The following is a 16,997-nucleotide window of genomic DNA, read 5'->3' as shown; positions in this document are numbered from 1 at the left end:
ACCAAGGAATGGAGAAAGAAAGTGAATGAAAATGTCTTACACAAATGTTTATAGATAATACTGTACGTCATTGACGATACACGCGTAACGCGAATCACAACACGCGGAAAAAATCGGGACATTAGTATAATTCTTTTGTCTTCGGTACATTTTCGATCAATTTAAGCGTTGGCAATACTACTGCTCTGATCAAAGTGATATTTCGGGAAAAATAGAAGTGGGGGCTTTAAACAAATGGAAAACTTCAAGATCCTTGGAAATGTGGGAGAAGGATCGTTTGGAAAAGTGTTTAAAGCTATTGAAAAGTCTACTGGCAATATCTATGCCCTGAAATTTATTCCAAAGGTAGGCTAATTCTTATAGCCTCAGTAGGAATTTTTAAGTAGGCTATGCTTAGGCAAGCCTAGTTTAAAATTTTGGTAAATTTTCTCCATCATCCCATTCTGGCTCTCAGAAAATCTGGTCAATATCTAGGTGGTGTAATAAATTAGGGTACATTGGGGGGGGGGGGGGAAAAGTTTAAACTTACTTCCCATTTACATCAGAAACAAAATTTGCTCCCCTCCCCCTAATGTACAAATATATACCCTGAATTGGCATATATAGCCTAGGGGGAGGGGCTGAAATTCATTTCTGGTAAAAATGATTATTATATTTGTAATCAGCATAAAAAAAGGCATCAAATGGTGTAGCCTATTCACTTTATTCCTAACTCAATAATATGATTTGGTATATATTTACCATGAAAACATCATTTGGCATTTTTTTATGCTCCTTCATAGTTCATTAGAAATACTTTTGGGGCCCCTTTAAGGGCTCAAGATATAATTTGGGACATAAGTGATTATTGAATTATGAAATAGCATAGAAAAAGAAATCAAATGATGTTTTCACTTTCATCCTAGCTAAATTATTGTGCCACCTGCAAAAAAAACTAAATTAGCTAGGATGAAAATAAAAATGTCATTTGATGTCTTTTGTTTTGCTCTTTCATAATTCAAGAAGTGCTTCTGGGGCTAATTGTATCTTGAGCCCTTAAAGGGGCCCCATAGGTATTCCATTTTTGTAACCACACAAAGAAGTGATCAACATTAAGCTAGTTAAGCTGTTGAAAAGTGGTTAAAAAAGTATAACTAATTTAAAATAAGTTCTTCAACAATGATATATCCAAAAATAGTTATTTATAGCAAATCAAACCTCATTTATTAGGCCATTCAAATATAAACTATTTTCAGTGAAATTCTACTTTAGCAACTTTTGGCTATCTTAGAAGGGACTCCACCCTTTGACTATTAGAAAAAATACTTTATAAGCTTATATAGAATGGTACTATCCAATCTCCTTATAATTAAAATTATTTTAGTCATCTAGTTGGAAAATTTGGCCCATCTGTATAGGAGAAATCTATATTTGCCAACTAGTTGACTAGGCTATAAATGTTGCCCCAGCAAAACTTTCCTTTTCCAACTAGTTGACTAATAACCTCTCCCCAGCAAAACTTAATTTTTCCAACTAGTTGATGAATAACTTCTCCCCAGAAACACTTAAATTTGTCAACTAGTTGACAGTAAATTGCCCCAGCAAAACTTTCATTTTCCAACTAGTTGACTAATAACTTCTCCCCAACATAACTTAATTTTTCCAACTAGTTGATTAATAACTTCTCCCCAGAAAAAAATTAATTTTTCCAGCTAGTTGACTAGTAACATCTCCTCAACAAAACTTAATTTTGCCAAGTAGCTGGAAACCAGCATTGCTTCACGAAAGAATTCATTTTATAACTAGTAACTTCTCCCCTTGCAGGAAGTTTCCATTTCCTTTAAACCTTTCTTTATGACATCCTCTCACCCCAGATAAGGACAAACTGCTTTCCTTTTAGCCCTAGACAGTTGGCCAGAAAGGCAAATCTTTGGCATTTGTCACCCTTTGTCTGCAGAATGTACCCTAGCCATCTCAACCTTTTTTTCATTATAGCCCTAGACAGCAGGATTGACCCATATTTTTTGTATAGCCTACTGTTTGAAATATGGTCAGTCAGCCAGATACCCAGAACAATTTGTAGGCAATTTCTATGGAATACATCTAGCAATTTGTCATCCACTTTTTGGAATATTCTTTTAGTTTTGTATATATTGACTGGGATCATCAGGGAGGTAGGGTTGCTTTGTTGTCAGGATAACAACTAATATATTGAAAGAGCATGAAATAAGATTATTGTTGTTTTTATTTTATTAGCCTACCATGTTTTTTGAGAAGTGCTGCTAAACTGAAATTTTACCATATTTGGAAATTTGACTACTCTAACATTCTATTCTTAGAGATGAGTGCACTTGCAGTTTCAAGTAGCCCAGTCTATAATAAATAGGCCAGAGTGAAAGCCTATTGAAAAAATGAAGTTTTGTTGAGGAAAAGTTACTAGTCAACTAGTTGGAAAATGAATTGTTTTCTGGGGCAATGTTTGTTTCCAGCTAGTTGGATGAAAAAGACTAGAACCAAATCAGAAACTTAGTAGAACCATGAATTCACAACTTAAAAAGGCTCAAATCAACTATAAAATCTCATGAAACAAGTTTATTCAGTTTTGGCTCCAAGCATGTGTATGATAGCAAGAGAAATCCCAATAAGGTCTAGAAATACATATTTAGAAAGTATTGTAGTAGAGGTTGAATCAGAAAAAATCGGATAGAGCAGAAGTTACTGACCTGCAAGAAAATACTCAATCACCAATTTGTATTAGTATTTACTGGGTAGCCTGACAATCCCCTCCCTAACATTCTAGCTTATAATGGACCAAACCCTGTACCACCAATCATGGGTTCTCCCTTCATGACTTCCCACCCTTCCCTTCATGGAACCCACCTTCTTCCCTTCATGAAACCCACCAGTCAGGGGTATGGTACAGGGTTTCTCTGTCAAGAAGCCACTTCAAGCATTGTATTGATTCAAAAATTGTATCTCGATTGGAAGAACTCTCACATAGTTGTTACAAAACACTGGAATGTTAGCACTTTCAAATCTAGAACATCATCTGTCCAACATTGTATCAGCCCCAGACCAGAATGACTTCACTTATTTTATTAATGAGTGTTTTTAGGATAGTCAGAAGATGAATGGAAAGCATGTGAAATTCAATAAAATATTTTGATCCAAAAGCCATCAGAAACATTCTTGGTTAGTGCAACTAGAGTGCCTAAAGTAGGGACCTAGTGTCCAAGCTGCATTACCACTCTCTTCCAACTTCACAAACATAGATATCTCTGGTCTTTTTGACTTGTGATTGCCCAAGCATCATTTAGGGAGTGTAATTAGGGGGATCAAAAATAGGGCCCTGAGGTCCAAGCTAAAAAAGAAATAGATGGTTCTTTAATTTATTGCTAGATTGCCCTTTTGTCTGGATCTTCAAATAATGAATTGGAAACTATCAGGATACAGCAAAGATGCAGAAACTCTTTGTTATTCAGATTTTACCCAAAACAGTTTTAATTAGTATTTGTCAAGTTCATAAGCAGGGCATTGGGGATCCTCACCCTCTTTACTTGAAGTTAATAAATTTAAACTTATTTTGACTTGTGATGAAAAGCACAGTTGATGATTTAGTTATGGTGTCTATTAAGATATTTGCTATCATAACTTCATACTCTATAAAGAGCAAACCACTATTTTTGTAAGAATTTAGCATAATTTCATCAATATATGAATGATATAAAAAAATGTTGTTTTTGTGAAATATTGCATCTTATTTTAATCCTATTACTTTTGATTCCTAAAAACAGCCTTAAAACTTTTAAGTTATAATCAAATGAACCCTCTCCTAAGTTTCTACAACCATTCCTTCAAATGGCCAAGGAAAAGAGTAATGTGTTGAAGCTATATCATCATTTACTAAGTACCTGTCTCCTGGGGCACTTGATTGTTTTGTAGTTAGTTAATGAGTTTGTTTGGAGTGCTGAAATGAGGCCTTGCAGCCTACTCCCCCAAAAAACAAGGATTTGCTTTTTTAATTAATTGATATATTGCTTTTATGTCTGACACTTGGAAAATAAGTTAAAAACTGCTAGGAGAGTTTTTGTCATGCAAAACTTTTCTATTTGGTGTCATTGGAACACCTGAGGTATGGCTGTGGGAAAAAGTGCCCCATTTCCTCTTTAACAACCTCTTATGCATATATCTGTTTCAACTTTTTTATATTCTTGATCATATAGGGGTCATTAAAGGAGTATTAATTGGAAGGACAAGAGTAGGGTACCAAGGCCAGTCATATGATAATGAAGGATTTGCTTTTCTAATTTATTGCCCAATTGTTTTTTAGGTTGGACACTCAGAGAATGAGTTGAAAACTATCAGAAGAGAATGCGAGATACAGCAAAGTCTTTGTCATCCAAATGTCATACAAATGATCAGCTATTTTGAGACAGATTCAGAGGTAGGTTTGAGTAGTTATTTGTGTTTGAGTGCTTTTTTCTTGTTTGATTATTTTCTATTTATTCACGTTTGACTGTTTCCTTTGTTGCTTTCTTTTTATTAGTAATCTTAATCTTTTATAATGTGTCTTGCACTGTTTTCTTAATTTTGAATGTCTCTCATTTAGTGTGATTATTTTCTTAAATGAGGAGTTTGAATTTGTTGACTGAAAGTAGGGGTTAGCAGTCCATGCTCTCAAAAACATATATTTGCTTCTTCAGTTCACTGGTAAATTGCCTTTTAGGTGTGACACTCAGGAAATGGCAGGCCTGTTTCCACCATTGTATTTACTTTGGATGTTTTGTACATAGGATGGTGTCTCTTATTAGTTCTTGTTACTCTTTTTTTTGGCTGTCTTGTTTATTATTGCACCATCATGGATGGGCTCTTATTCAAGATTCAAGACATAATTAAATAAAGCCAACAGGGAGCTGAGCTTGAAAAGAAGGCTATTTATTATTAAATTAATTTCAAATCCACCAAAAATTAAGATAAAAAATATAAGGAAAAAATAATAACCAAAATATAATAACATAGAGTAGGAGAGGGACTAAGGAGGCTATCCCAGCATGGCAATCTCCAAATATAATACTAAAAAAAATATTGAGTTGGAAGGGTCTACCCCATCGTAATTGCTGCAATGCCTTAAAAGAAAATGGCCCCTTGTTCTATTTGATACTTAATTTGCCTCCTTTGTTTTACACATTACTGGAAATCTGCAATTTCATCTCTCACATTACTAAAACCATTTAAGAAAGAAAGACTTAGTTTCTTGATTCACTGCTTGTCATGGTAACCAACTTCTAAGCAGTATGGCCATTAACAACTGCAAGAGAAACCACCCAATGGCTTACCAAATGTTTTGACCCACCTCCATTAAGGTGCTGTAGACTTGTGTATATTGATGTAGGATAGTTGCAATGCAGTTGTCACAGCATCTTGTGGCTTCTGGGCTGTTAGTGAAAGAGAAATTGCATATTATTATTATTATTCCTCATTGAAAACCTGTCTTCATGCAAAACGAAAATGACAGAGGACTACAAAAAATAAAGAAAACAAAAACCAACACTGTACAAACTATGTATAAAAATTGTATAACATATGTATAACAACTTTATGTTTAACATATGTATAACAGCTATGTATAAGAGGGATTTAGAGGGATATACAATTAAGAGGGATTTTAAGTCGTACTCGTAGCCTAGCATACATGTCTTTTTGATATCTGATGATAGTCAGATATAATCTTTTTTTCTTTTAGCAGCTCTTAAAAGTATAAGGAGCTGGATTGGGGATTCAAAGGCATGGCGAACATCATGATTCACCAAGTCGGGTGAACTACTACAAGAAACATCACAGTTTGACTCTGTCTCACAACTTTGTTTTTTAAAACAACAAAAACTTTAGCGTAAAGAGCAAGGCCTCTTGCTAATACTCTGCTTGATCAGATGTCAGATGTCTTCTTTTCTCTATGGCCTCAATATCTCCTTAGTCACTTATGCTGATGTCATCTTTAGCCTCAGTCGAACTTAGGACAAAAATTTTAAAACTCCAAAAACTGGAAACAGAATTCTTAAAATCTAGTCTTGAATTCAACGCTGAAAAGTCTGATGTAATACTTCTGGACTGTAAAGACCCAGTTCCTAATGAAATTGTACTCTGTCTCACAACTTTGTCTCACAGCATCTAGGGGGAGAACCCAATCATATACATAATAATTTCTTATCGTTTTAAGTTTTTATGTTGCCCCTTACTTTCAGTTGAAAAAATTAGTTCTTTTTTATTTAATTTCTGATCTTTTTTTTTAAATAATGCTGGGAGATCTGGTGCCCCCTTCATAGCGATATCCCTTCTCCCATGAAAACTTCCTTCATGGAAAGATCCTCCCACGTAACCTCCGATCCACCCCCTCTCACCCAACTACTAGAAAAAATCCTCCTGAAAACTTCTGTATACTTCCCAATAACCAATACTATATGTAAACACTGGGCTAAGTTCATAACTTGCAGACCTTCCCCCAGGGACTGTGGGGGATAAAGTCACCCTCAAAGACATAGTTATTGTATTTTTCGACCATATTGAACAAAATGGCTATCTCAAAATTTTGATCGGGTGACTTTGGGAAAAAATGAGCTTGGGAGGGGGTCTAGTTCCCCTCCACTTTTTTTGTCACTTAAAAAGGGCACTAGAACTTTAAATTACCGTTCGAATGAGCCCTCCCGTGCTATACTAGGACCACTGGGTCGATACAATCACCCCTGAAAAAAACAACAAATAAACATGCATCCTCTCTGGCAAAAAATACCAAATTCTACATTTTAGCAGATAGGAGCTTGAAACTCCTGTAGTAGGGTTCTCTGATACGCTGAATCCGATGGTGAGATTTTTATTAAAGTTCTATGACTTTTGGGGGGTATTTCCCCCTTTTTTCTTAAATAAGGCACCCTTTCTCAGGCGCATAACTTTTGATGGGTAAGACTAAACTTGATGGAACTTATATATTTGAAATCAGCAAAAAAATTTGATTCTTTTGATGTATCTATTGTTATCAAATTTCCGTTTTTTGTATCTAAAATTGATGTATGTATAATTGATGTATCTATTGGTATCAAAATTTACGAACTGTGTTACGAACTGTAAGTAATTACAGTTCGTTACCACGAATTGTTTGAGAGTAGTTCTTAAAGCTTGCATAAACTGGTTGTTACAGTTATTGGTCTGAAAGATGCATATTGGTTGGAGATTTTTTGTTTTTTTTTCGGAATAGGAGAACGATCTCCTACAAAGAATGTTGACGCTGCTTAGCAGGAGTTGCATAGCAAGTGAACTTATATCTGGTATCCAAAAGGCTAAAGCTTAACTGACTTAAAAGATGCTATTGTAAGAAAATCACATCGTGTTTTGACACTTCTCTCACGGAAAATTCCACCCAGGAAATTTCTCTCACGGAAAATTCTCCCGGAAAATTCCCCTCCCCCACAGAAATTCCACCTGGAAAATTCTCCCTAAAATCTCCCTCTGGAAAATTCTCTGGAAATGTAAAATTGAGCAGCCAAAGAGAAATTAAGACAAATAAAAAGGACGAAGAAAGGTGTGTAATTGTACATCATCTATTATGAAGGAGAGGTGATGGATCACTGTGTAGGTGGGGAAGGATGCCAGATGCCTGAAAGAGTGCAGTCCAATACTCAAATAGTCTAAATCGCCATGAGCCTCCACATAAATATGGGAAGGGGTTTTGGGAGGGGGTAGAAATCAATCTTGCATCCCCCTTGAATTAGGCTAAGCCTGAATAAGAGTGCTGCAGGTTGATACATCCCTTCTTATTGCTTCTGTCATTGTTTCGGACATTTATTTCAAAGGTTTATTAACTAAACTAATTTGTTTCATGTGTCATAAAATTATAATCAATGATAAATAAGTGCCCATTAGCTAGCATGAAGGAGGGGCGGTGTATCATTTTGTAGGTGGCAGGTTGAGGGGACAGACACCTCAAAGAGCGCATTTCAATGCCAAAACATTCTAACTCTCATTGAGCCTTCAAATAAATATAGAATTAGTTCTAGCGCGGGGGGGGGGATTGATATTTAATCCCTCTTTAATTAAGGGAATATTTCTGGTCTATGCCTTTACTATGAAAGTAAAGAATAATATTAAACACTAAAACGAGCAGAATTTATTCTGTATAAGAGGGAAGCTGCCCCCTCTTTACCCCTCCCCCTAGTTGTTATAGAAACTTCAGAGGAGGCCTATTCGATTGGAAATTGAGAGCTTTAGTGTCTTTCTGAGAGTCAAAGATGATTGGAAAGCAATCTGCCTTTGTCTTAGAACTTTTTTTGATATCTGGTCCTTTTGTAACCCTTTAACGCATATGATCAACATTTTGAAGCTCCTATTTTGTTCAGAATAGTCGAAGATATAAATAAGTTTGCATCCAAGGATGACATAATCCTCAGAGCCCCAGGATAAGGGCTGTAAATTATGCAAATTGTCTTTAGATATATTTATAGTGTAAAAAGAGGGTCATGTTTGATCTTGGGGTCCAGTGGCGTAAAACTTTCAGGGATTATTTTTTTGGTCGAAAAGTTCATCAACATTTTGCCGTAGGAAGGGGGAGGGGCTAGAGGCCCGGAAATGAGCCACTATACCTTTTTTCCTGATCCATTTGAAACTAACAGCCGTAAGTCCTTGGACCATGGGGGACTAATGTACAATAACTTATTCAAATGATTAGTCTCTTATGAAATTGGTCCCAAAGGGGGCTCTTAAAAGTGCCGAATTTTTCTGATTGGCCTGAAACTTATGTGAAGTTTTGGGCTTAGGAGATCTAAATGCAGAAAGAAAAAGAAAATGCAGCTTAAAAAATGGCCAGAAAAGTACCAAAATTTTTTCCCATTCACTTCAAAGGAAGGGGCTATTTTAGAAACTTTGAAGGGGATCATTTGATTGAAAATTATTGTGAACTTTTTAAAAGCCGAAAGCTGATACAGGGAAGTCAGCCTCTCTCTCTAGGCTCATTTTTTGCTATCCGACTATCCTCTAACTAAACCATATGATATCAAATCAATTTTGACATATCTGTTTGGCTCAAAATTTTTAAACTGTCTGATAAGTCTGCCTTCAGGGTTGATTTCACCCCCAGAGCCCCAATGTTAAACTTTGTCTTCCCCTGCTATGATAGGTGAACCCCCATAAACACGGAAAAGCGTTAAAAAAAAAGAAAGTAAAATAATATTATAAGACGTTCTACACCACATATTCTGCATGTAATTTGGAATATTGGCCGAATGTTTCAAAATTCCTTTTTTTTCTTCATTATTTGTTATTGTCATACTTTCTTTGCCGCCGCTTAATTTTTGCATGTGGGGGGGGGGGGGACTTTCTGAGAGATCTAGTACTTGTACTGAGAGACCTAACACTTGATACCAAAATAAGAACTGAAAGATATCTGAAGTTATTTGTCCATTATTTTACTCGCTATTTTAGTGTAACAACTATAGGAAGTATTTGTTTTTTGATTTGGGTTCTTTGTGGATTTATTTATAATTGTTGTAGTGCTATTTGAGTTACTTAATGTTATTGGTGTTATTGAGTGCTTGCTTGTATTTGAGGTGTTCCTGGGCTGCCACAGGTTTTTTAAGCTAATAAAGTTCCTTTCATTAATTTCTTCATGAAAAGGTTTAACTCTCCTAGACTTAGATTAGGATGATGATTTGAGTGTTCTAGATGGAAATGTTAGCAAAATGAGTTTTTTTTTGTTTCTTTCCTGCAATCTTTCTGTCTCAAATTTTTGGCTTTGTGCCTAAATGACTTTAAAAAGCTACAATTTCAGTGTTTGGAACCAACTTCTTGTACACTAGTTACATTGTCATAGTTGTTATACATATAGTTATACATAGTTGTTATACATATGTTATACAATTGTTATACATAGTTTGTATAGTGTACAATTTCAATTTCAGTTGAACCTGTAGGTTGGGCTTGTAATGGTTCAATAAAATTAATTTTTTTTTTAGGTTGTTGCTGTTACTGAATTTGCTGAAGGTGTTTTGTCCGACCTATTTAGCCCAGGTCAAAGAAGACTTCCTGAAGAAAAGGTCCGAAATGTAGCAATTCAGCTTTTATCTGCTATGTACTACCTTCATTCAAATAGAGTTCTTCACAGGTTAGGATCATAGACATATTAATTCAATATATACGACAGTCAGAAGGGGGTTTCCCGTGTGCTTTTTCTTCCATACCACCATCCAAGGGGTTTATTTACTAAAAGCGTATATTTTTATGCCACCTGTGACCCTAGTTAAATACGTAATTTTGTAGGTTTTTTGTCAATGAAACTAGGGGCTGCTTTCTCGCTAATGTGTTACATTAATTTCTTTGTTTTTTGTTTTCTATCCTTTATTGATCAGCTGCACAGTTGACTTTCATGGGTTTTCTTAGAATCATTTAAAGTGCGTGCCACGGGGGGCTATAGGAAAAAAAATGTGTAAATTATTCAGCTCAAGCTTTAAGAAAGGGTAAGAGCCTAGAATGCTCAATGGCTGATTGTATCAAGCTGTCAAAGCAGTATTGAGATCAACCAAGAGGTTGAGGCAGGAGGAGTAGCTTAAGTCCTGACGCCAACATAGGCGTAAGAGAATAATACTTATTTAGTAACCAACGTTTAAAGTTATACTCTTTTGTAAGACACTAACCATGTCTCTTTTCAAATCCTATCATTAATCCTATTAATATATTAATGTTAATTTAATAACCCTATTAATATTCTAATCCTGTTAATGTTATAACTGAGTATATAAACTCTTAGGTCATATAAGCAATGTTCTGAATGTACCATGTTCTAACTCTGCACTGGCTCATGAACTTTTCTATCGCTATTAAATCAATTCAATTACCTGAAAGTCAATGGAGTCCTCGTAACGTTTACTGGTTAACTAAGTTTAAAAAAAAACTGTTGTGCTTTAGCGTAATGGTAGAACATGCTTTTTGACAGTAGATTTGTCCATCTGCGGATGCTGTGTGAATTGTACTGGAGACTATTTAGTCTGGTGGTCGTGATCTTTTAGACTCGTATATTTCTCTTACCTTTTCTACTTTAGCCTTAGATGGAATCTGACAAGAAACTGGTTTATCATCCTGGATAAAGTGGGTGCTGCTGCTACTTCTCTACGATGTTAAAAAGCCCCTAAAGGAATAAAAGGTTTCAGTTCTGAGTTTCACATTAATGAAGATATAACTACACATAAATTTGGTTTTATCATTTGCAATTCATTCCATAGCAGATAGGACCTTTAAGTTTGCTACACTACAATCTTTGATTTTTGAAACAATTTCTTAGGTCAGAAATAACGAGTGCGCACCTGGAAGAACCAAAAATCATTTGCATATAGTAATTCTGCACTTTTTGTGCTAAAAAAAGGCATAACTATCACATATAAATTGTATGTTCTCGCTTGCGAACCATTCATAGCAGAAGAATGGAAAAATTGAGCTGCTTGTGCTGTAATCTCAGAATGAACTGAATACTTCAGGATATACTCTGAGACAAAATGTACAAAAATAATTGATGTGATCCTTGAAGCTTCGAATGAATGCCTTTAGGCATAGTTAGAATCCTTGTCGACCTTTTGTGGTCAAGACTGCTAAATGTATGACGAACCTTTTCTGTGGCAGTGCCTGCTAAAAGTATGACGTAATAAATGAGGGGCACCATTTGTATCTTCTTAGGGTTTATGCTCTACCACATACTCCCTAACTATTTTTACGGTTACTGAAGTTGTCAGAAAGTCCAAAACGCCATCTGTAGCGAATAAGAAATTAATCGTTTCCAGAAAGATGATGCTGCTTTATCTCTGGCCATGTTGTCAAATAAGGAGGCGTACGATAATTAGGAGGAGCCTAATTCTTGTATTACTGATTTTTCTACTTATTTTCGAATTGATCAAAGGCTCCTAAAGGCTAAAGTCGGTCCATAGTTATAAATGAATCTTTTTCTTTAGCTGGATGATCAGAAAAGAGTCTGTTAACCTCACTTAGGTTTTTAGCTGTATGTTCAGAAGACAAATTGGTTTTTATCCATCTGGCGTCTTCCCCTAATGTACCTAGGACAGCTTAGCAATCACCAACATTAGCGGTCGAAAGAAAGTTGATATGAACGTGAGTCAGGGTACTTACAGCGCCAGACATAGAAACAGCCATTATGTAAGTAAGTATGACGGAACTAGACTTCTAAGGTCCAAACCGGTGGTGCTGGTCTCTGTTTCGTGGCCCTTCAGCTCAGAAGTTTGGTTTGGGGGCCAGCCGTCCTGTGCTTTCGCACACCCTTCTTGCTTACCTTTCCCATATTTCTCCAGGTACCCGTATCGATTCTGGCTGAGCTTTAAGATTCACGGCACTGGCCCCCGTCCCAATCCAAATAACTGGCCACGCCAGAAATCGGACCCATGTCCCTCGGACAAAGGATTCCCAACCCAGCGCGCCAACCATTTAGCTAAGACGGTGCTAGGAATAGCCATTAGGGCAAGAGCACCATTCACATCTTTTCTTGATGCTAAAGCATCTCTGCTCAAATGTTCATCTAGCCTTGGAAATGCCTATTCGAGCGATGCAACAGTGTCATTTATCTTATTGTCCGAAATTGTATACTTTACAACACTCGCGGCATCAAACTCAATAGCTTCAAGCAATGTTGAATCATTTTATTTTTTCAGCGACTTTTTTTTTCAGAGTATAGAGCTTATGAAGCTGTGGTACCAAATTTGCACTTTCTGTAGCATCTTTTAGAAACTCGTCTCTTATATCTTTTGAATATATGATCTTATGTCCTTATCCTTATATATATATATCCTTATATCTCTTATATCCTTATTAAGATCTTATATCTTATATTCTTTGAATATAAGATATATCGTCTCTTAAAACTTGTCTCTTATATCTTGACTGAAAACTTTGCAGATCCTTATTGTGGGTCAATGCTGTTACAATATAAGGAAAAATCTGTTTTGCAAGTACTTGGGCACAGGAAGGACCTCTATGCCCATCAAACGCACCAATTCTCGAAAGTTTGTTATGAGCCACTACTCAAATACCTTCAATGGGACTATTGGATCCTAGTTGATTCCATTCAACAGCTTTGACAGAACCGGATGTGTTAGTAACCTTAACACCTCGTTGGCTCTTGGTATTCTTCTTGCCTGAACTGATGATAGATCAGTTTCCCTTAAAGGAGTGGCAGTTGTCTACATTGCCAACCTTGTATTCTTGCTCATTCATAAAATTATTTTGGTGAAAAAATTAGTGGCGTGGTCGCTACCTGACTAATTTTAAAATCTTTTGTTCATATAGTACATACTTTCCTGCATGAAAGGATCTTGGGTAAATCTGATTGTGTTAAATTTTTCAATATTTTAAATATTTCCATAAAAAAAAACACAAAAAGAATTGGATTATGTCATTATCGGTTGCAATTTACTTAAGTCATTAAGTAAATTGCTTATTGCTGGATTTGGATAGTTTTAAATTCATTTTGTGTGTAAAACAAGATTACGGAAAAAGCTAAACCAGGTAATTATTAAAAAGAAATCTGAATAGTCAGACCAAACTTTGGAAATAATTGTACCAATTTAGTTTTTGAAGAAGAATAAATTATTTGTGCAAATGGCGAGGTCTTTGTCTGGTTGGCTTACCAATGCACACATTAATCATGTCCTTACAATGAAAGAATATCATGCCTTATTGAGATGCAAAAAAAAAACTTTGGGAATGGAAATAGAACACTGAAAAAGCTTTAGAATAAACTTGATTTCTATGATAATTTAATATAATATATAATAATTCTATAATAATTTGATTTCTAAGCTAGAAAAGTGCACATTACCTCCTTAACGAAAACACTGTTTTTATTACAAAAATTATCCAAGGTTACCAAGGTAACCTTGCGTAAATTACGCAAGGTTACCCAGTCAAAATGGCAGAAAAAAATGATTCGAAAGCAGCCTTTTCCATGTCTGAATGCGGTAGTTATTAATACCTGAGAATATTGTTTGAATTAAAACAAGATCAAGCAAGTTGTGCTGACAATTGTATAGCTGCTAAATAAATATACCTTTCTTAAACTTGATTATCTGGAATCATCTACTCCTCCCACCTCTATAAGCCTCATGATCGGTCTCACCCACACGCACTGCTTGGATAGACAATCAGCCATTGAGCACCTTATGCATCATCCCCTTTTTCAAGCTTAAATTATATCATTTCTTCCACGCTCTTAGGATCTTTGTATTAGCTGGTGCAAGGTATAAGTTGCTGTTGAGTCTGTCATATGACAGGAATTACCTAAAAATCAGTTTATTCTCAGCATTTGTAGAAAAAAGAATGTAAAGTGTGGGGCTCGAATCAGCGATCAAGAGAATGAGTTATTGATCTGATGCTCTACCAACTTAGCTGGTACGGCTTGTTAGTTGGTTTTGCATCTTTGCTGTTCTTACGTGTAAAAAATAAGCGGGTGCTTTCAATAATTATGAACATAGCCAAATGTATAATTGAGTTTATCAGAGTAGCTTCTTATCACAAATGTTATGACCTTTTAAAGAGGGTCTTGAACTCTGTCGCATTTCCTTTTTTTTTTTTTAGGGCTATCACTTAAAAAATGTTGAATTATTTTGAACCTTTCTTTTCTCCTATAATCTTTTTCCAAAGTAATTTGATTGCTGATCCTTCGTTATTTGTCATTTTCTTTTTTACCCCTCTCTTTCTTCCTACTTTCCTTCTAATACGTGTCCTTCTTTTCTCTCTGTTTCTTCCTTCTTTCCTGTAATTCTTCTGTCCCTCTCCATTACTCTCTTGCTATTTTTTTTGTTACATATGATGAAAGATTTCTGTATTGTTGTTCCAGTTGCTTCAAAAGAACTTTAATAGTGTTCTCAAATGCTATCAAGCATGTAAATATTGAAATGGATAAAAAGGGTAAATTCAAGCCATCATCAAGTATGAGGAAGGAATTCACTCTCCCCGTATCATAGGCAGTGCAATAGCGCTGTCTAAGTAAAGAACGATGTTGGCACACTGTATTATTTATTTGTTTCTTTCTTTCTTTGTTTAGACCAGGGCACTTTGTAACAAAGGAATTATCGTAGAAATTTGGAAAAGGGTCCATTCCATTTGGAATTAGATAGACTTGTGCCATTTTTAATAGCCGAAAGTGATTGGAAGGCAACTAACACCCCTTCCACGCCCACCATTTCCTCAAACACATCCAATCAAAATTTTGAGATAGTCATTATGTTCCACGTATTTGAAAGATCTGGAAAATGTGTCTTAGAGGAGGACACTTCCCCCACAGCCCTCAGGGCAAGGGTTGTAAGTTATGCCTTGGGGGTATATAAGGTTTTTATAGATAGCGTTGTCATAGAAAATTTAAAATGGTCTCATTTGATTGGAAATTGAAAGGACTAGTGCACTTTTTAATAGACGAAAGTGATTGGAGGGCAACTAGCCCCCCTCTCACACCCACCATTTCACCAAACACATTCAATCAAAATATTGAGATAGACATTTTGTTCAACGTAGTTGAAAGGTCTGGAAATTATGTCATTGATGATGACAACCCTCCCCGCATAGTCCTCAGGACAAGGGTCGTAAGTTATGCCACTGGGGCATATAAGGTTTTTATAGAAAGCATGGTTGTGTAAACTTCGGAGGGGGATCATTGGATGGGTAATCACACGCTCTAGTGCTCTTTTTCAGAGTCAAACTGATCGGAGGTCATCTATCCCCCCCCCCTTCACACACACGTCGTATTGTCCCGAAATGCGTCTAATAGAAATTTTGAAATAATCGTTCTATTCAAAATAGTCTAAATATCATATAATAAGGCTTTTTGGGGTTAAAAAAAAACCCAAAAGATTAGGGGCAAGGGTCGTAAGCTATGCTCAGGAGGTATTTAAGGTTTTTATGGAAGGGATGGTTGTTTAATTTTAGAAGAGGCTCCGCCTTTTTCCCTGAAAACACTATCAAGGAGGCACATCAAGGAGGCACACTTGTGCCTCTATAAAGAGGCGACCCACCACAATGTTAAGCGATTTCAGGTCCTAGAGGTCGCAGAGAGACGGCGGTAATCGCATTTTGTAGCCCAAGTTCAAACTAAGAAACTTGCAAAATTTCATCCTCCTCCGACTTTATCTTCATGGGGTAAACTGGGCCGGAAGTTTGGATCCTCCCACCACAGCCCCCTTTAACGTTGTCCGATTGGGCTGAAATTTAGAGGTTAAGCTTTCCTAGGGCCCGGGAGCTTATCCTCGAAATTTCAGCTTAATCCGATCACTCCTTCCCTGTTTTCAAAAAACCAAATATAGCCACTTAAAATTCATTTCTTTTTTTTTTCTTAGCCACGCCTACAGGCCACAGTTGGCACCGGATCCGGTTGAATGAGGACTCATTCGAAGCAGAATTCAACTTGTTAGGACTTTTTTATAGTGACAGACTGACAACATTATCCCTCGACTGGTAATGTATGACACTACTCGTTGTACAATTATAGCCCCGGTTTCTTTGTCCCACCACAACCCCCCCTGACATGGGTTCCGTGCGGGCTCTACGGTGGATTATAATTGTTTCTGGGGCCTGGGAGCTTATCCTCGAAATTTCAGCTCAATCTGATCACTCCTTCCCGGTTTTCCAAAAACCACATATCAAGATTTTTGGGAATTTGCTTGCGTCGAAAATAGCTTCAAATTGCTAAACAACAATAACTATTGTATTTGTATAGTCCAGCGGCTGATACCCCAGACTTTCAGACGGATAATCCGGGTTCGATTCACCATCAGAGCAACTTTTTTATATAGTTTGAAAAGAAACTCAGTTTCTTTTTTAAATTATTTGAAAAAAATTACGTTTTCTAAAGAGTTAAAGAGGCTGAGTTACAAGGTCGACCCTTAAAACGTACAGGGATTAGGAGGCACAGTTGGGGGGCTGTTAAAGAGGCTGAGTCACAAGTTCGAACCTTAAAACGTACAGGGATTAGGAGGCACCCTGTACGA

The 16,997-nt window shown here is 36.3% G+C and overlaps 1 protein-coding gene across 1 annotated transcript in view; it reads left to right on the top strand.

Moving 5' to 3' along the window:
- Nucleotides 1-213: 213 nt before the first annotated feature.
- The window catches only part of LOC148941766 (uncharacterized), a 78,831-nt gene continuing 62,047 nt past the window's right edge, over nucleotides 214-16,997 (top strand). The window contains exons 1-3 of the mRNA XM_089103084.1: nucleotides 214-345; nucleotides 4,310-4,423; nucleotides 9,978-10,126. Of these exons, the coding sequence (XP_088959210.1) occupies nucleotides 235-345; nucleotides 4,310-4,423; nucleotides 9,978-10,126 (374 nt within the window). The 5' untranslated portion in view covers nucleotides 214-234. The remainder of the gene's footprint in view (nucleotides 346-4,309; nucleotides 4,424-9,977; nucleotides 10,127-16,997) is intronic.

The sequence above is a fragment of the Artemia sp. Qi Xiang Cuo genome, chromosome 17 (genome assembly GCF_049724085.1).
Source record: "Artemia sp. Qi Xiang Cuo chromosome 17, ASM4972408v1, whole genome shotgun sequence".
NCBI lineage: Eukaryota > Metazoa > Arthropoda > Branchiopoda > Anostraca > Artemiidae > Artemia > Artemia sp. Qi Xiang Cuo.
This window is presented reverse-complemented; position numbering and strand designations above follow the sequence as displayed.